General features: G+C 49.1%; 1 protein-coding gene across 2 annotated transcripts in view; it reads right to left on the bottom strand.

Moving 5' to 3' along the window:
* EPB41L4B (erythrocyte membrane protein band 4.1 like 4B) overlaps nucleotides 1-18,595 on the bottom strand; it is a gene marked incomplete at its 5' end in the record, with an annotated part of 110,284 nt that extends 91,689 nt beyond the window's left edge. For both annotated transcript variants that reach the window (XM_081150970.1, XM_081150969.1), the window contains one exon: nucleotides 18,293-18,595. In XM_081150970.1, coding sequence (XP_081007096.1) covers nucleotides 18,293-18,595 — 303 coding nt within the window. The remainder of the gene's footprint in view (nucleotides 1-18,292) is intronic.
* Between the last annotated feature and the right edge of the window lie 225 nt (nucleotides 18,596-18,820).

Genomic DNA, 18,820 nt, shown 5'->3' with positions numbered 1-18,820 from the left:
AAGTGCATGGGGACTTAAAAGGTCCCAGGTGTTATACGAACTGGTAGTTATAAAACAGTCACGGGGATGTAAAGTACAGCATAGGGAATACAGTCAATAATACTGGAATAATTATGTGTGGTGCCAGGGACCCCGGTACTAGACTTATCAGGGGGATCACTTCGTAAATTATATAAATGTCTGACCACTAGGCTACATGCCAAAATTAATACAAAATAATACTAAATTTTTAAGAAATGGTCCCAGGTAGCAAGTACTTAAAGTGTTAGTTTTAGTGTTATGCTTTTAAACTGTGGTGCTCACAAACATGGCTATAGGGTCTCTGCACTTCTCCCTTGAATCTGGAGAATCCAAGCCACTGGCTGGGAAGAGGCATCTACATCCACAGTGAAGGCGACAGTGCAGAAGGGGGAAATGACTACCATCTGTCTACTCAGGACTTACCTATGCACCTTCAGTCACATTTCGTCCCTTCCCCCCGTCCTTGGTGCAGCTTACAAAGGGGCTGCACCGTACTTTGCACCCAACTTCACAGACACAAATAACATACTTTCACAGCAAGCAAGAAAGGATATGTAGCAATGAAAGCTAAAGAATTTTAAGCTTTGGTTACCAAAGTTAATATTCTACCCTATCTGATTTTTGAATACAATGATTTTTATCTCTGAGTATGTTTTTGAGGAACACAGGATTGATTTTTTTTAAAAATCCTCACCTGAAGATATGTTTTTATTGATTTGAGAGAGGGAAACATTGATTTGAGAGAGAAACAGATCGGTTGCCTCCCATTGTGCCCCAACTGGGGATCGAACCTGCAACCTTCCGGTGCACAGGACGATGCTCCAACCAACTGAGTCACACCGGCCAGGGCAGGATTGATTTTTAGCCTTGAACTAAAGTACCATAATCTGTGACCCAGCAGAATAGAAACATTTGATGGAGAACAGGACAAGCTCCTCAATGGACATCCTCAGGCAGCCACAGTGACCACAGCTTGGTCCGGAGCCCTACTCAGCCACCAAGTTACCAGCGAGAACACAAGAAAGTTCTAGAAATCAGCACATTCAAGTGCCTCATTTTACAGATGGGTAAAACAAGCCAGAAGCAGGTCACATTGCCTGGAAGCCATGGCAAAGCCAAGACTAGAACATGAGCCTTCTGACCCTGAGATCAACACCATTTTCTTTCTTAGGATTATCTCCAGATGACTGTTATCTGATGGTCATGATGGAGGGAAAGGTAAGCCTTGCCTACTGTTTCTGCTTTGGAAAGGCAAAGAACCAAATATGCAGCATCAAAAAAACCAAACAAAAAAAAGCCACAACCCACAGAAACCTCAGTGTTAAAAACTCTGACTACAAAAAGTGCTTGGTTTGGGGAAGTATTTCTGGCTTTTTTAAATGGTGGACCAGGGGGAAAACAAAAAACAAAAAACACCCCAAACCATGGGAGAAAGCAAAAAGAAAAAGAAACAAATTTGTGCCTGACTAAACAGTCGCATGCAATTAAAATGATGGATGTCTTGGTGCCAGGGGTTGAGTTTGAAACAAGCTGCTGGGAGAAGGGCAGTCCTGAAAATAAATTGCCAAATTACTTTTTGCAGCCAGATTTCTGATTCCCCCTCCATGCAATTCTGAAGGGAAGTAACTCCACATGAGTAAACATGCAACACATGCCCAGCAAACCCGGCCAAGAGACCTGAAGAGAAAGAACCAACTTGGAGTGGACAACTGCCCCCACCCATCCTGCAACTTAGGTATGTGACTAAATTTGCAAAGTCAGGCAGGTCAAGGCTACCTGGCACACCTGAAGCTTCCCTAACAACCAGTTCTGTAAGGACTGGGCTTTTTTCTCTGTGGAGCCCTTTCCAGCTCAGAAAGGACAATCTGGAAGTCGCGACACACCCCGAGAGGCAGTGGCTGAAGGCGTGGGCTCCAGGGGGTCTGAGTCCCACCTCCGTGACTCAGCTCAGGTCAAGCTCCATGTCAGGAAGTTTCTCACCTGGTAAGAATGTTTGAGGATGAAGGGAAATGACAGATTTCACAGGGCTCAGCCCCAAGACTCACCCACAAAACACGCGGGGTGACTGAGGTGGCCTCGTTTTGGTAGCAAGCTCCTTCACAGAGGAAGACGAGCTTTATGGGGGTTAAGTGACAGGGGAGTGTTATGGGCTGAACTGTGTGCCCCCAAAATTCGTAAGTTGGAACCCTAAGCTCCAGGGCCTTAGAATGGAGCTGTGTTTGGAGATAGAGCCTTTGAAGAGGTAATTAAGTTAAATGAGTTAATTAGGGTGGGCCCCAACCCTATCTATGTCCTGATAAAGAGAGAAAGGTCATCCTGGCCAGTGTGGCTCAACTGGCTGAGTGTCCTCCCATGCTCTGAAAGGTTGCGGATTTGATTTCCGGTAGAGGCACATGCCCAGGCATGCAGGAGGCAGGCGACTGATGTTTCTCTCTTTCTCTCTCCCTCCCTCTCCCTTCCTCTGTCTAATCAATAGGAGAGAAAGAGAACGGTGACAGGCAGAGACATTAGGGAAGCCCATGCACAGGGAAGAGACGGTGTGAAAACACAGGGAGAGGGGAGCCATCTATGAGCCAATGAGAGAGGCCTCAGAGGAAACCAACCTTGCCAGCACCTTGATCTTGGATTTCCAGCCTCCAGAACTGTGAGAAAATAAATTTCTGTTCCCGGTCTGAGGTATTTTGTTATGGAAGCCCGAGCAGACTAACACAGTGAAGAACACAGCTTCGAGTTAGGACCAGGTGTGAATCTGGGCTCCATCACTCACAAACATGATCCCAACTAAGCCCCAGGACCTTTCGGAGCCTGTTTCCTGCCTGTAAAGTGGAGATAACACAGCACCCATTCCAGCAAGCGATGGTGAGAGTGCGATGAAAACATCTGCAGGGGGGCCTCATCCGGCATGGTCACAACTAGCTACCAGCAGGGCCAGGGCTGTGCCAACGCCTCTAACTCTAAGCTCCAGGAACTTTCCACCACATTCCCCTGGAGATCCAGAGCCTTCGCTGGGTGGCAGGCAGCCCGGGGACACTTTGCACAGTGCTCCTCCTGGGACTGAACTGATGGTGAGACCTGTCCCCAACAGCCTGGACGCTGCCTGGGCCACAGTAGTCTTGGAGCCCAAGTTCCTGGAGTCCCACCCATAGCTGGTATTCCTTAAGTATGGACAATGAACCCAGTGAGCAAATGTGCCTGAATTTTAGTACTTTCAGTGATCACACCAACTGCTAAGGCACAGAAGTTTAGGGCTATTTACTTGGCTCTGTGTGCACATACGATTTTCAAAAAGGTTAATGAGTGGAAAAGCACATAAACCTTTTAACCTTGTCTATGGTGAGCTTGGCAGTTAAGGTCATAAAGCTGTAACTAAGGCACCCCATCCATTCATCTGATGAGGGATATACAAACAAAGCTGTCTTTTTATGGCTGCCCTTTGGGTTTTCTTCTCTCTTTTTATTTTTTGTTTTCTTTCCTTTCTTTCTTTTTTGGTGTATGTGTGAGAGAGTCAATAGTCTTTTTTAAAAAGTCTCCTTCCAGGAGGCAGAGAATGACACATTCAGATGGAGGAAGGAGGGTGTGAGGCTCACAGTCCCTCTGTGGGCTTGGCCTTGTCAAGATGGCCTTCCCAGGATAATTCCCCCGGGGCATGTGGTTTGTGTTAGTGTGAGCTGTGAGAGAAGAATGCTGACTGTTCACCACACAAAAAGTTAGCCTTTCCTCACTCATTAACTACGAAAAAATGTTTCCAATCATATGTGCATTTATAAAAGCAACAACTGAGTACCAAGCATTAAGTAGTAAGTAGTATTGTTAAGGTACAGTTCTTCAAAACAGAACACACAAGTAGCAAATTACGTATAGAACTAAATGCCTAGGTATAACCTGAACTGCTATGGATGGATCAGAAGTTAGCACCCATTTCCCCCAGTTCAAGCAGAACTGACTCAACTGGAATGGTTTCTTACGTAAGACCCAGGTGCCCCAGGAATTCAAATCCATGAGTCCCGCAAGGCTGCTAATGAGCCAGACATTGAATCCCCCAGCCCCAATATCGTCTAAAAGATCTACAGTATGTCAGTGGGAGGAAAATCTGTACGGGATTACAGGTATCAGCCACATGCCAGGCACTTTGAGGAACTCATGCTGAAAGGTGCACAGATGGGACATCACATGAGTGAAGGGGATCATCAGGAATAGGGGACAGTCCCCACACTGACCCACCAACTGCCACTCCATGGGAATTCAGACTGTGCAATCAGATCTTCCAATTTTTTAAGAAAGCCTACAAATTTGAATTTTTTAATGTGAAATGTGACTTTTTTAAAAGCCTTTTACAGGCCTCTAGTTTACTTTTTAATTAAAATGTGACATACATAATAAAAGTGCACAGGTCACACGTGTACACCTCAAGAAATTATCAGAAGTGAACATATCTGTGCAATCTCCAACCAGGTGAAAAAACAGAACATCACCTGCCTCCCGGATGGCCCTGTGTGCCTCTTTCCAATCTCTACCCTTTCCTTCCTTCCCACTGGTACCGCAGGTTTGTTTTGCCTGTTTGGAAGCTCATATAAATGGATTCGCACAGCACATACTCTTTTGCAGCGGTGTGGGGACACGGGGACAGTGCCCCTCCAGTTCACAGACTTTGTATCTCTGAGCAAAGGCACACAGCTGGTGGAAAGGAAGTGAATTCACCTTTTGTGGATTCACTCCCAGCCAAGAACGACTTGGAATCACAGAGGCCTGGAGGAGTCAGAGATAAGAAGGCACAAGTCATGGGTGGAGTGGGATGGTCAAAGTCCCACAGAAGGGGAGGGCTATTCCCGGATCATAGGGACAGCAAAATGACAGGGGACAAAAGGACAGGGGTGGTGGCAGGTTCCAATATGAAGAAGTCAAAGTGCAAAATTCATGGCCACCCAGCAGCAGAAAGTAAGCAAACCCAGACCACGGCCAGGGTGCTGGGACCATCCCCACTGTCCAGAGAGTCTGTTTTTTCCCAGGACAGGAGAAGATTCCAGAAGAATTAACAAATATTTTTCTGGTATGCTCTTTCTTTAAAAATCTCTTTATTATGGACCATTTCAAACAAATCCAAAGCAGACAGAATAGTAAACACCTGCCACAGCCTTAACAACTACCGACACTCTGTACTCTCTTTTCCTCCATTCGTTCCTCCCTGGCCTTCCATTCAGTTTTTCACGTCTTTTTCAGGGATGGTGGCAAACTGACTCCCATCGAAATGCACAAAATCTGAGCTGTTCCATTCTGAAAGGTGAAAACGTCTGCGCAGATAAATTCAGGTGTGGTGAATATGTGAGCAGTCAGCAGGGAAAATTGAGCTATGCGAGAAGAAAAGGCTAAGCAGGACTGGATCGGAAAGGAGCTTGTCTTCCATGTTAAGGCATTTGATTTTTGTCTTCTGTGCAAAGGAATTTGGAGTCTGCCAAATTTCAAAATGTCTCAAGTAATTTAAGCATGGGAATTACATAATCATATTTTAGTATCAGAAATATCGCTATTAAGGATTGAGGGATGGAGACTAATGAACTAATGGAGACCAATTAGAATGACTTATGGCTATAATGGTTGTATAACATCATGATTAAACCACTGCCTTTAATTCTAAAATACACTAATTATAAATAATTTCTAAAAATATTAAAATAAAAAACAATAATCAAAATGAAATAAGTATTTCGATGGGGGGGGAGAAACCGTCTGTGCAACCCACACCCCATGCCATTCAGCACATTCCTATCTCCCCATAAAGTTCCCGGTGCCAATGCCAGTCAATCCCCGGCCCTCCCTACTTTCCGGATGCAACAGCTTTTCTCATTTGTTTTCTCCACGGGTTAGTTTTGCCCGTCCTGGAACTGCATGTAAACGGAATCAATCAGAAGGCACTCCTGTGTAAGGTTTATGTCACTCAGCACAGTGCATGTGAATACAAAAACATAAGTTTTAAAATTCGGTTTGGGCCGAACTGTATAGATGCGTCATCACCCTTCTCATGCCATCTTACGTGGACAGCTATAGTTTCGAGATCAACATCTGAGATAAAAATGAGCCACACTGGGATCCAGAGGCAGGATTTTCAACGAATTACTCAAGTCCTGCTTTCTTCCCTGGGTCCCACGTTCCAGATACCGGTTTCTGCACCTAAAATATGGAGCTACAGCCATCCCCCAGCTCTGACTGACAAGAGCTGACTTGCAGTGCCCCCTGGCTCTTCCTCCTTAAGCAAGAACACTAGGAAAATGCACTGAAAAGCCACAGAGTTCTCTGTAAAACACAATAGACACTTCTCGCTAAGCTGCCAGTTGCTTAAGGAAAGGGGTGCATCTTTGACTCAGTCTGGTATCCACCTGGCCCCTGGCTTGCTTCTGTATATACAGCAGGCCCTCAGTAAATGCCTGTGGCTTTTCATCATTTACTCTTGCAATTTTTTTATTGAACCCGGAGAGCCTGGCTTCTAGACAGATCTACATACAGGAGTTAGCTCCTGCCACTGTGTCAGCCTCCCAGCTGGCCCTGTCAGACATGACTTGCATTCAAACCCTTTCCAGCCTGCTCTCCAGGTGTCTGACCTGCGGGAGCCTCACGCTGGCCTTGTCTCAAACACAACCAGGAGTGAATTCAGGATGTGCAGCACCTTAAAGCTTACACCATTTGGAGGACCTCTTAAAGAAAAATGCCAAAAACATCTTACATTTACAAACTTTACAAAATCAAGGACCAATAGAACATGGTACTAGGTTGGGCGCCTCCCTACCGCCGCCCCTAGGTTCTCGATCTTGCCACCCTGCCATGCACAAAACATGGGGGGTCACATCTCAGCTTCTCCACCCCACTCCTAAATCCAGCCACCAAATCCATTGGTTTCCAAGTCCTCAAACTCCACTGTATCTGCCCTTCCCGTCCACGCCAACGTTATCCTAGTTTAGACCCACAATGCAGCTAACAGCCTCTTAGCCTGACCGCCCACCTTCAGCCTCCCTGCAGAGCCAAACTCCAAGTGGTCTCAGCCTCCCTTCCCGTCTCCCCTGCTCCGGCACCCCATGAGCTGCATTCCATTGCCCTCAGTGAGGCTGCTCACGCTCTGCTTCCACCTGGACTGGCAATCCTCTGCCATCCCCCATGGAAACCCACCGCTACTTCCGAGGAACCCCCACAAGGCAGCACTGACGGTCCCAAGTCATTCTGCCTGGTATGGTTAAAGCAGCTCATTCTCCTTTTTAAGAGGGCCAGGCGGTGTGCAATGCAACTTAATAAGAACACCCCACCCCAAATGAGCTCCTTTCAAGCATTTTTCGACCATGTCATATTCCTCACAAGGCCTGACACATACTAGATGATCCCTAATGTTTGTTGTTGTCGTTTTTAATAAATAAATGGAACAGCTGAAATAAAACTGGTCTCATCAGTGAGCAGAATAGACCGTGGCCATCCAGAAAATTCCTATGTGTGGGAGAGCTCATTCACTGAAATGAGTTAATAAGATGCATGACATGTTGCAGCACATAAATTTTGAATTTTTCTTCAGGAGTCTCTTTAATGAAGAGGAATTATCCACCATAACTTTTAGAACAAAGCTGAAGACTTCTGGATTTCAAAGCAAAAGAAGTGCTATGTAGATGACTGAGGTGTCCTGAACAAGATACCTCCAACCTTGAGCTCCCTGCTGTCCCATTAAAATATCCCCCACCCAGGCCTCCTCTGCCAGCTTTCTCCCTCAAGGATCCCCTGGGATCTGCCCTCTCGGCTTGTGGGCATAAGCTGGGGCCAGTTCCAAGCCAGTCTGAACTCTGACCCGCTACCGTCACTACCATCCACTCAGCACTGATGCCACCCAATACAGACTGCAATGACTGAGCAGGTGGCGTGGGCCCTGGGTCTCGGGCCTCATCAAACAGGAGCAATAAAAGGACTGCAGTCAGTGAAATGCTGCCAGGGTGCGCTGCGGGTTAATAACTAACCCTCCTGAGCCTTTACAGTTTACCTGGGCTTTCCTGGGTGAAGCCCACGTCCACCTCACGGGCAGGTGACAGGGCAGGCAATGTTTCCTCTGGGTGAGGGCGTAAACCACGATTCACTTTCAGAAGAGGTAGGGGAGTCTCAGAGAGGCAAAGAGGCTTGCTGAATGCCACTTGGCCATGGAGAGTAGGAGCCTGGAGGGCTGCGTGCAGGAAAACGGCTCTTGTTACACACTAATTACTGCTCATTTGCCACAGGTGAGCAGCAGCTGGCTCCACGGGGGGCGCAGAAGCGAGTGTTTCGAGGCAGGCAGAAGGAGCTGCTGGCCCAGAGTGAGGCTCTGGCCCACGCGGCCTCCAAGCGCTCCTTCAGAGGTAAGACCCAGTGGTTCCAGCTGCCCCACTGTCTGCCCCGGCTCCCTTCTCTCTTAAGTGCTCACTGAATCTGAGTTCCCTAAAGTGTCTCTGGCACCTCCAGCCCCGAGACATGCAAAGGGCTCATTGGGGACCTCCTGGAGAGTGCAGAGGAAGGTAGAGGAAGAAGCCAAGGTCAAGAATCCAAGGTCAATGGAGACATTCCAAACCATTGTCAAGAAGCTGATGAAGAAACAGAAGGTGGACACGGAAGAAGAAAAGACACTCTTTCAATAAACCTACTGAAAACTTTTAAACACAGAGTTTCAACCTTTTCAAAGAAGCAACATCCAATGGGAAATGGCCCACTGGCAGCGGCTGAGCAAGGAGCAAGAATCTTGGGGTGTTATTTCAAGCCTCAGTGCTCCTGCATATGACAATCTGGCCACCAGGACAGCTGCTCTCCCGCTGTTCTCTCTGAAATTTTCCAGGTCATCCACTTTTCCCTCCCCTCTCCTCACCTTAGGCCGTCCTTTGAGCTTATTTAAAACTCTTTATAGAACTTTTCATACCAGGTATAGTGACTTATCTCCACTCAAATTTCTTGAAGACAGGAACCTGTCTTATTGTTCTGTGTGCTCTCAGATGCTTTAAATGAGGCCAGTTTCCTGCACCAACTGTAGAAATGAACACCACAGAGCCACCAGCAGCAACTGACTTCAGGTCATTCATAGCAAAACTGAAGTCAAAACATTAATTCCTACCTAGCAAGGAAAGGCCTGCAAGCATATGGATTTGGAGACTTAAAGAGAAGTGATCTCTCTGCTTCCATTGAGGTTATAATGCTGGAAGAGAAAGGTGGGATGGGAGACAAGCTTATAAAGACCAGCAGGGAACGAGCAAAACACAAGAGAAAAATACAACTTGACTGAAAAAAAAAAACAGGCAAAAATCACAGCCTGGGGCATTCCAGGAGGAAATACAGATGGTTTGTAAGCATGTGGAGGGATGCACAACCCCACCAATAGCTGGGGAGAAGTGAAGAACGGAAGGAATTCCCACGAACCCCCATCAGTTTGGAAAAATAAAGCAGAAAAGCTGCACAATAACAAGTGATGGAGAAGAATGGGTCAGCAGATGTTTTAACATGCTGCTGGAACTCCAGGAAAACTTTCAAACACTCTTCAAAGGCCCTGCCCACCACCCTCCCACCATTGCACTCCAGGGAGCACATCCAGGAGAAGTGCTTGCACTTGCTTGCATATGTGTACCAGCAGACCATTTCCAGAAGGTTCAAAGCAGCATTTTTTTCCTAATAGTCCCAAACTGAAAACATCCCAAATATCCACCAACAAAGGATACATTTAAATAGATTCCTGCAATGGAGTAACTATAAAGCAGTAAGAACTACAGCTACCTCCTCAATGTGTATGAATCTCACAGACACAGTACTGAGCGAAAACTCCATTTATATAAAGTTCACAAACATGCAAAACTAACCGCATAGTGTTTAGGGAAACATACACAAGCAGCAAACCAACATGAAAAGGAAGAGATGAAAGACAAACTCAGGAATCGGGAGGGGGGAATGGAACTGGGAGGCGCTTGGTGTGGGGGAGGTTAACAGCATGGTGATGGTCTTTGTTCTTAAGCTGGATGGTGGGAACATTAATGTTTATTATTTTTCTTTAAACTATTCATGTTATAGACACTCTTTTATATTTATATTTCATCATTTAAAAATGCAGAGAATGTGCTATACAGAGGTTTGCCAAAACTGAGCAATTCAGACAAAAATGTAAGGGGGAAAACTAAGACCAGACAACCTGGGAGGGAGATGAGCATGAAGCAGAACAGTCCCAGAGGAGAGATGCCAGAATGGCAAGAACAAAACCAGAAGGGAGCCCTGCCCGGTTTTGCTCAATGGTTAGAGAGCTGCCCTGCTGACCCAAGGGTGCCAGATTAGATTCCCGATCCAGGGCATGTACCTCGGTTGCAGGTTCGATCCCTGGCTCTAGTCAAGGCTCATGTAGGAGACAACCAATCGATCTCTCTCTCTCTTTCTCTCTCTCTCTCCCCCCTTCTACTATAAAAATCAATGGAAAAACTATTCTTAGGTGAGGATTTAAAAAAAACAACAGAAGGGAAGGGCTAGAGATATCCAAGCCTCTAATGGCAGTGCCACTAATGAACGGGTAGAACTGAGTTCAGAAGGAAGGCCTGGACCAGCACAGAAACCCATAACTCCAATGAATGGGTAAGTGTGGTATATACACACACTGGAATACTATTCAGCCATAAAAAGGAATGCCGTTCTGACACATGCTACACCATGGATGAAACTTGAAGACATTACGCTAAGTGAAAGAAGCCAGACATAAATGCAGAAGTACTGTATGATTCTACTTATATGAGGTACCAAGAATAATGAGGTTCATGGAAACAGAAAGTAGAAGGGTGGCTGCCAGGGGCTGGGGGAGGGAAGAATGGGGAGTGAGTGTTTAATGAGAAGAGTTTCAGTCTGAGAGATGAAAATGTTCTGGAGATGGATGGTGGTAATAGCTGCCCAACAATACGAATGTTCTTAATGTCACTGTACTGTATACATTTAAAACGGTAAATTTTATGTTATATTTTATCACAATTTTTAAGAAAATCCATAATTCAGAACAGGTGCAGCTGAACATGAGAGCGGGTACGATCAAGGAGAGGCACTGTCAGGCCTACTTCACCTGCCTGAGCACCTGTAAGGTAGATAGGGACATAGGGACAACATTCAAATCACGAACCAGGCACTGAGGAGACCCACAGAGCTGAGAGATGCCGGCTCCACAGGCACCTGTGGAACAAGGTGGCCCTCATCCTCCCTGCCTGCAGCATGCACAATCCCAGCCTGGGGACCGAGCTCAGTGCTGGGACACAAGGAAGCTCTGGATGATCCCATGGGTAGCCCAGGACCCTTGAGATATCGTTTTCCAGGTCTTAGCTTCAAAAAGGAAAGGCTGGGCACTCAGCCAGCTATGACTTTGGGGAAAAGAACCTGCAAAAAAAATGCTGAGAAAGTGGTAGGCAGAACCCAAATGCCGAGAGGCTTAAAGACAAAGAGGTTCAGGAGAGATTGGAGGTGGGCGAAGGTTATTGTATGAAATTCTGACCTGCAGAATCACAAAGGATTCTGACCTTCCTGGGAAGTTCCAAGGAGCACCCACGTCAAACAGGAAAGGTGGTTGTGCATAGCACGGGGGGTGGGGGGAGCACTGGAAGATGAGTCAGGGAACCTAACTAGCTGAGTGGCCCAAGGCCACCTGTGAGACCATGAATAAAGAAGATAATAATACCTGCCCAGATGGTGGCAATTAAGAGAAGTAACCCAGATTCTGCCAGCCTTGGAGGTACAACTGCCAACAGGTAAGATACCAGGTGCTTTGTATCAGCCTCCAGCTCCAAAAGACAAGTAGAGATAAATATTACTCACGCCTCACTCACACACACACACACACACAGAATGAGGGGTGAAAATAAGTAGATCGGAAGAAGCACAAAAAGCACAAAAGAGGGCAACAAATTGGTGAGAAGTGTGTCAGGAAGGCCTGCATCGGAGGAAGAGTAAAAGGATACACACCATGCTTACAAATGTATACAAAAGCCCGAAGATTTAAGGGAACAAAGTGAAACCAACCAGTTACTATGCAGCAGAAAGGGAATATGTAAAATGCTTTTCATTGTGATAATTTTAACCTGGTTCTATTAAGCACTTTTTTAAAAACTTCTGACCTCACTGTTGAAGAATTATGGCCATCAAACCTACATTCTGAGGCTCGGAACCTTGGGTGCCCATCCACCTCGGGGATGTGGGGGGGGGGAGGCTCAGCCACAGCCCCCTCTTGAGGATCTTCCCAGACCACAAATCTCCTGCCCCACCCTAAAGAGACACAAACTTGGGGTCTATGCACGGTTCCTATTCAATTGTGCTGAAAGGGGGAAAGGGATGTGCACTGACCCATATAAATTCACCATTTTAAGTGCATCTTTACATCTACAAGCAGAAAGAAAAGGTACAGATGGATACACACCGCAGTTTTAACAGTGGTTATCTCTGATGAGATTTTAGATGATGTTTTAATGTCTCTTGCTTCTCTACTTTTTCCAATCATTCTGCTTTGAAACATGTTTTAGTGTGAAATGAAAGTGAGGGAGGAAAGCACACACCAAACTGAATAAATAAAACAAAGCGGGACCAGCTGCTGACCCTGCCCGCAGGCAGCTGCCAGAGGCCAGAGAAGGGGGCCGGAGCGCAGACAGACCAGGTGGCTGCGGGAGAGAACACTCCAAGGAGGCGGCATGGAGGAGGCAGGCGGGGAGCCAGGCCCTGGAGACGACCAGCTGTGGGTGGAGGATTTCTGTGGTTATGCTGTGAATTTTTTCCAAGTCCTGGTACAAGAATTTAAGGGGAAGTTCTACTTGCCTCCGCCTTTTGCTATTTCAAAATTAAACAGACCTGTGCCTTCATCCACTGCAGTGTGCTAGAGACAGAATTAACTGAGATTTTGATATTATGCACGTGAAAGTGCTTAGCAAGTTAGTATTTGCTTAGTCCTGGACCAGTGTAGGGGCATGTTACTGGCACTGGGGAGGCTGGACAGACCCCCCCTAACCCCCCGCCCCATATTAATAGTGACTATTCAGCAAGCGTGGAACCGGAGTTGGAGATTGCACCTATATCCCACCTGGGAAGGATGTTCAGCCTCTACCCCCCCACCCTCCTTTCAAAACAAGGTATTTTTAAAAGTACACAAACTCATGACCCATGTAGGTATCCAAAGCTCCCTCCCCACGGTCTCATTCATGATCTGGGACAGGGTAGAGGTGGGGTAAGCACTGGAGGGCCACCATGAACCAACACCTTTGCCCACAAGGACAGGAAAAAGCCACCTACCCAGAAACCTGGGATAAGGCAAGGTGTCGATGGCAGCCAGAACCTTGGGAGAGGGCAGAAATGAGGAGCAGCCTTCTCCTATTTCCTGGGGTATCTTATATGGTCCCCCGTTTCTTCCCACAACTGAGGTGAAGCTACCCTTGCCCTCTAAGCTACACTCCGATGCACCTCCGCCCTCTCCCTCCCCCATACACTCAATTGACTCCACCTGCAAACTGCTCTGGCACTCTGCCCCTTGTCCTGGCCAGGCCTTCATCACCAGGCACCTGGACTGTTGCAACAGCATAACTGAGTCCCTCCTCCAGCCCAGCCTCCACTCTGCGTGCCCAAAACGGGCTCCCTAAAGCTCAGGTGTGATACTCTCAACCCCCAGCTCAAAGATGGCAGGCCCTGCCCCATTGCCTACAGGAATAGTGGGGCTGCTCTCTGTTCTCACAGTTCTAGAGCTGGTGTTTTTCAAAGGCTGTGAAGGGACCACCTTCATCTGAATCACCTGAAGTACTTGTTGAAAGTCCAGCTTTCTGAACTACTGAATCAGAAATTCTGGGAATTTTAACCAGAGAAATAAATCCCAGATGTACTTTGAGGTCACTGATATTAGAGAATCATTTTGCTGGAGTTTCCCATTGTTGGGGCAAATGTGCCCTATTTGCAATTGCTGGGACCATACCTGCCCCCCCCAGTGATCCTGTGTTAGGACTAGGGATTAGACTGCCTTCCCACCACTGACCCTACACTCACCTCCAGAGGCTATACAATCAGGTTCCCAAAGTAGCCCATCCCAACGCTTCACTGAGTAACTAAAGGTAAGTCACTTTATATTCGCAGGCCTCAGTTTCCCATCTACTCAATGGGTGGGGTACATGCTGTCTAGGATCCCTTTCAACTCCAAAACAGACACATGATCTTTACATTGTATCATGTATGTTTTGTTGGATTAGAAATTCCAGTCCTAAAATCCTAAGAACCTGCATTTTTCTGTTGGGGGGTGGGGCACTGTTTTCTCATCTCTCATACTACATCAAACTTCCAATATCCACTAAAGGAGAACCAAGCAATGTTTAACCTTTCTGGCACAGCTTCTTTTTTTTCTTTAATGTTCACTACTAGAAATGTTTCCTAACCCTTTCCCTAGGCCAAAGAGAAGGCGTGAGACATATTACAACCTATGGGTCACCCTTCAGCACCCTGCTGTTTACTGAGGCTGTTTGTATCCTTCTTGTCATATAATCCTCCCAACATCCCCATTTTAAAGACCATAAAATCAAGGCTCAGAGAGCTTAAGTTGACGGAGGCTGCCCAGGCAGCCTGCAAGACTCAACCATGGCTCTGCTAACCCTGAAACTCTCCATGTTTGTACTGAACTACAATGAATCAATGTGGAGTTCCAGAGACAAGGAAAGCAATTTTGTCAAATGCAATACTGGCCAACAAAGCCATGCCCCCCAAGGCATAGTGGGAGTGCTAACCAGCCAGCCACACATCCTAACAGCTTTCCACACAGAGCTGCTGGAAGACTGTGCACGCAGGGGAGGGGAGAGACGAGGCTGAGCAACAGCCGCACGAGCAAAAGCGATGCCAGGGATTTAGTCAACAGAGAGCTAATATGAGTCAACAGTGGGTGCCGCTGCCAAGCACACGAATGGGATCTTCAGCTGCATTAATAGAAGGAAAGTGTCTAGGGCAGGCCGAGGGAGTGCTGCCCCGCTGACCAGACCACACCTGAGGGCTGGGCTAACGAAAGGGAGGCAGCTTCCAAGGCAAGACCAGGTTTTCTAAAGAGGAATGGCTCTGAGTGGCACTCTGGTTGGTAGGGTCAGCCAAGGACTCTTTTGGAAGCTGGTTTGTAAAGCCAACCCACGTTAGACTGCATGTCATAGATGGAATTTTAAAAAAAAAGATCCTTTAATTCACATTTTATCAAGGACTGAGAAACCACCGACTATCCACAGCAAAGGTTAAGGGCACACAGGTGTGCTAGGGGACGGAGCCCACCACCAGACCAGGGGCCTCCAGGCCCTGTCAGAACAGGATTGCCTGAGAAGACAATTACAGTTGCCTCTTCCCTTATCAGACATAACAACTGGGCTGTGGCTTGGCCCAGAAGTTGACTTGACACACTAGGTATTCTAAAAATGCACAGGGGACACTGGATTTGAGATCCTATCATCCCAAGTGGCAAAGTCTCCAGGAAGTCCTCCCCATTCCCCCAGGCTGTCTGTCCATCCCCAGCACCCTGTCTAGGTGCGCCTGTGGTATCACCTAGCATCACTTAGAATAAGAAGACGTTTCCCAAGAGCCCCAAGGCCACCTCTCATTCATCTTTCTGTCCACAGCACAGCGCTCGGCACATTGAAGACGCCCCATAAATGTTGACTGAACTGAAAATAGGTGCCCTGGCACAGTCACACTGAGGTGGGTGCTGTATTACAGGCAATTTCAGAACACAAGTGTCCGGACCAGGGCTAAAAAAAAATAATGGGCTTATGCAGATGCATAACCACTTTTAGCATGCTTAACAAAGACATTCTTGAAGCTAACACCACCAGAGGGTTTTAATTACAAAGGAGCCACAGTTAGCTGGGCAAGCGCCTGTGGAAGTGACTGGAGACAGAAAATCCAGCTTAGGGGTATGGCGGTCAAAGGTAAATCCTATCTGTGAGCCAGGCAGCCAAGCAACACCGGAGCCCAGGAAGCGGGAGAAATCCAGGGATGCAGAAGAGAATACAAATGACAAAGTGGGGCCAAATGCCAAAAAGATAAGGGAGCGTGGTGCAAAGGGTCTGAGGAGGGAGCACCCATGCTACCAGCTCACGGGGAGCTGGCTGCCTGGCACTAACCACGCAGCTCCGAGAACTAATGACAAGAACTAAAACTCTGATCTGGGAAGACTAGTGCAGGAGACTGCGATGCAGTTCTAATATGTAATAAATCTTTAAATCGGTGAGCCATGCTCACTGGTGATTTTTCTTCCTTCCTCCCTGAGGGCTCACATGACAAAAGCCAGCATTTGCTTTTCATTCGCCTTTGGACGGTGTGTGTGTGTGTGTGTGTGTATAAATAAAATCTGGGGTTCACTAAATCACATCTTAAAACATAAAAATATCCACCATTATAAGAAAACCTGGCGAATTATTCTGTCAAGTAGCCTTTTATAAAGTGAAGAAACCTTTTAGGATGGAAATTACCCCCCACCCCAAGGGCTCCACCAGCTATAATAAGTCAGCATTCCTGCCCCGACCTGTAAAGGTCTATTCACCATGAATGCACTTTACTCAGTTGGCATTTTTCACCCCAGAAACACCACTTAAGCCTGTCGCACAAACCTGACAGAAGCAATACATTTTCCAAACGAACCATCCCCAGGGAAGTTCCCAAGGAGAGTATTCCTCTCCCAGATCAGAGATGCAAAATACGCCACATCCTCTCCACACACAAGCTGCCCACTCCAGAGGCAGCCTGCTCCCCTCTGCACTCCTCTCGCTCTTCAGGCCTCCTCTCCCAGCTAAATAAAAACTAGAGAGCCTCAATCTTGGGCGGCAGCAACATTTTAATGCTATTTTAGACAACAGCTCTAAAGCACTGGAATGTTGGCTCTTTTCCATGAATAAAAAAAAACCCCAAAAGGGTATTATCATAACAAAATGATATCCTATGGAGAGCACTAGGCGCCATAAAAAATAAAATTGTCATAAATTGAAACTGTCTCGAAATTAAACCTGCAGAGGGAAGCGTTAAACCCCAGGCCAGGCAGGCTCTGATTTTCCCATCTAAAACCCTTACGTGTTCCTAGTTCCCATGAAGTCCAACGAATTTCTCCCACCCGGGAAGGCCTAAATGCTTGTTTGGAAGTCCGGGAATGTTACTTTCCCCCCTTGAAGCCTTTGAGGTCATCTGTAACATTCATCTTAAAGCTGCTGTGTCCCCAGTCACACCCAAAGATTCCCAAAGGCACGGTCTGCCGCAGCGCCCGGTGCACAGTAGGCGCCCCATTAATGTGCAGATTTGATTTGATCAGATCTGGCCCCTCGGCTAGAAAGACGCGTCGGGCGCCGGGCGCCGGGGGAGGACGGCAGCGCGGGCCTGGCTCTCTTCTGGAGGGAGGCGGGGTGCAACCACCTGTGGGCGGGTGGCCGGGGACTCGGCCCGGGCGCCGCCACCACCCCGGGATGCCTCGGCGGCCCCGCGCACGTAGACCCGGGTAAAGTCCGGCGCGTCCAGGCCTCGTGGGCGCCCCGGGGCCGAGTCCCAGCGCCCCAGCAAGGGCTCTGCGAGCTCAAAGTTGGCCACGTCCAAGCGAGTCGGTCCTAGAGTTAGCTCCCAAATCGCCCAACCCCCTGCGAGTGTGCGAGCCTTGAGGGGGCTCTTTGGGAGAGAGGGAGGGAGGGAGGGATGGGTGGGTGGGTGGGGTGGGGTGGGACACCGAGAGGGGATCCGGAGAGAGCAGAAATGGTCCGCTGACTCCCTCCCAAACTTGGCACCTGCCCGGCAGCAAGAGCGAGGGCTTCTCCTCCCAGTCGGCTCACCAAGGCCTGGTGGCGACTTTGGGGGGTGGCCGGGCAAGCGGCCCACGCTAGGGCAGCCCCGCATTGCTTTGGTATTTTCTAACCAATAATCCAGCACCAAGAAGGCCCCGGCTGGAATCTGGGGGGCGAAGGGAAACACCTGTCACCCGCGCCAGGGGGCGGGGACTCGGGACTCCGGGAGTGGGTGCGCTGGGGAGGGGGTGAGACCCAAAGGACGAGGTGGGAGCCAGAAAAGGTGTAACCCAGCAGCACAGTGCGCCGGGGGGGGGGGGGGGGCGCGCGCCAGGCACGGGGCCCCATAAGACTGGGACGGGATGGCTCGAGAGGGAAGCAGGGTTAAGGAGTACTCTCAGAAGGGGGAGGGGATCCCCGGAAAGGCGCAAGGGGAGCGCCCCAGAGGAGAGCATAGGAGAAGGGGGGCTGCCTCCAGGGGCGCGGGGTGCCAGCGCCCGGACCAGCCCCGTCCCGTCACTCACCGGCAGGTCCACGCTCACTTCGGTCCCGTCCAGCAGGAAGACGCGGCAGTAGAGGGTGGCCTTGGCAGCGCCCGCGGCGGAGATGTGCACGGCCGCGCCGCCCGTGAGCAGGGGCCCTCCGCCGGCCGGGAACACGCTGCCCCCGGGGGCGGCGGGCAGCGGCGAGGAGGCGGCGGCGGCCGGGCCCCCCCGCGGCCCCCCGTCGCGCTCGTCCCCCAGCCCGGCGGCCCCGCGCCCTGCCGCGCCCCGCGCGTAGAGCTGCATGGAGCGGCGGCCAAAGGTCCGGCGTAAGAACCGCAGCATCCTGGCTGGGGGCGCCCCCTGCCTCCGCCCCTTGCGCCGCCGCCGCCGCCGCCGCGCCGCCGCCCGGGAGCTCCCCGCGCCGCCGTCAGTGCCCGCGGCCGCCCGCGCCGCCTCCCGCGGGCTGCGGCCCCGGGCTCGCTCCCGCTGAGGCCGAGGCCGCGCTCCGGCTGCCTGCGGGGCGCGCGGGCCGGGCCAGCGCCGACTGCGAGTGGCCGCAGGAGGGAG

Source organism: Miniopterus schreibersii (genome assembly GCF_964146895.1).
Source record: "Miniopterus schreibersii genome assembly, chromosome: 11".
Lineage (NCBI taxonomy): Eukaryota > Metazoa > Chordata > Mammalia > Chiroptera > Miniopteridae > Miniopterus > Miniopterus schreibersii.
The sequence above is the reverse complement of the archived record's forward strand: the minus strand, read 5'-3'. Positions and strand labels throughout refer to the sequence as shown.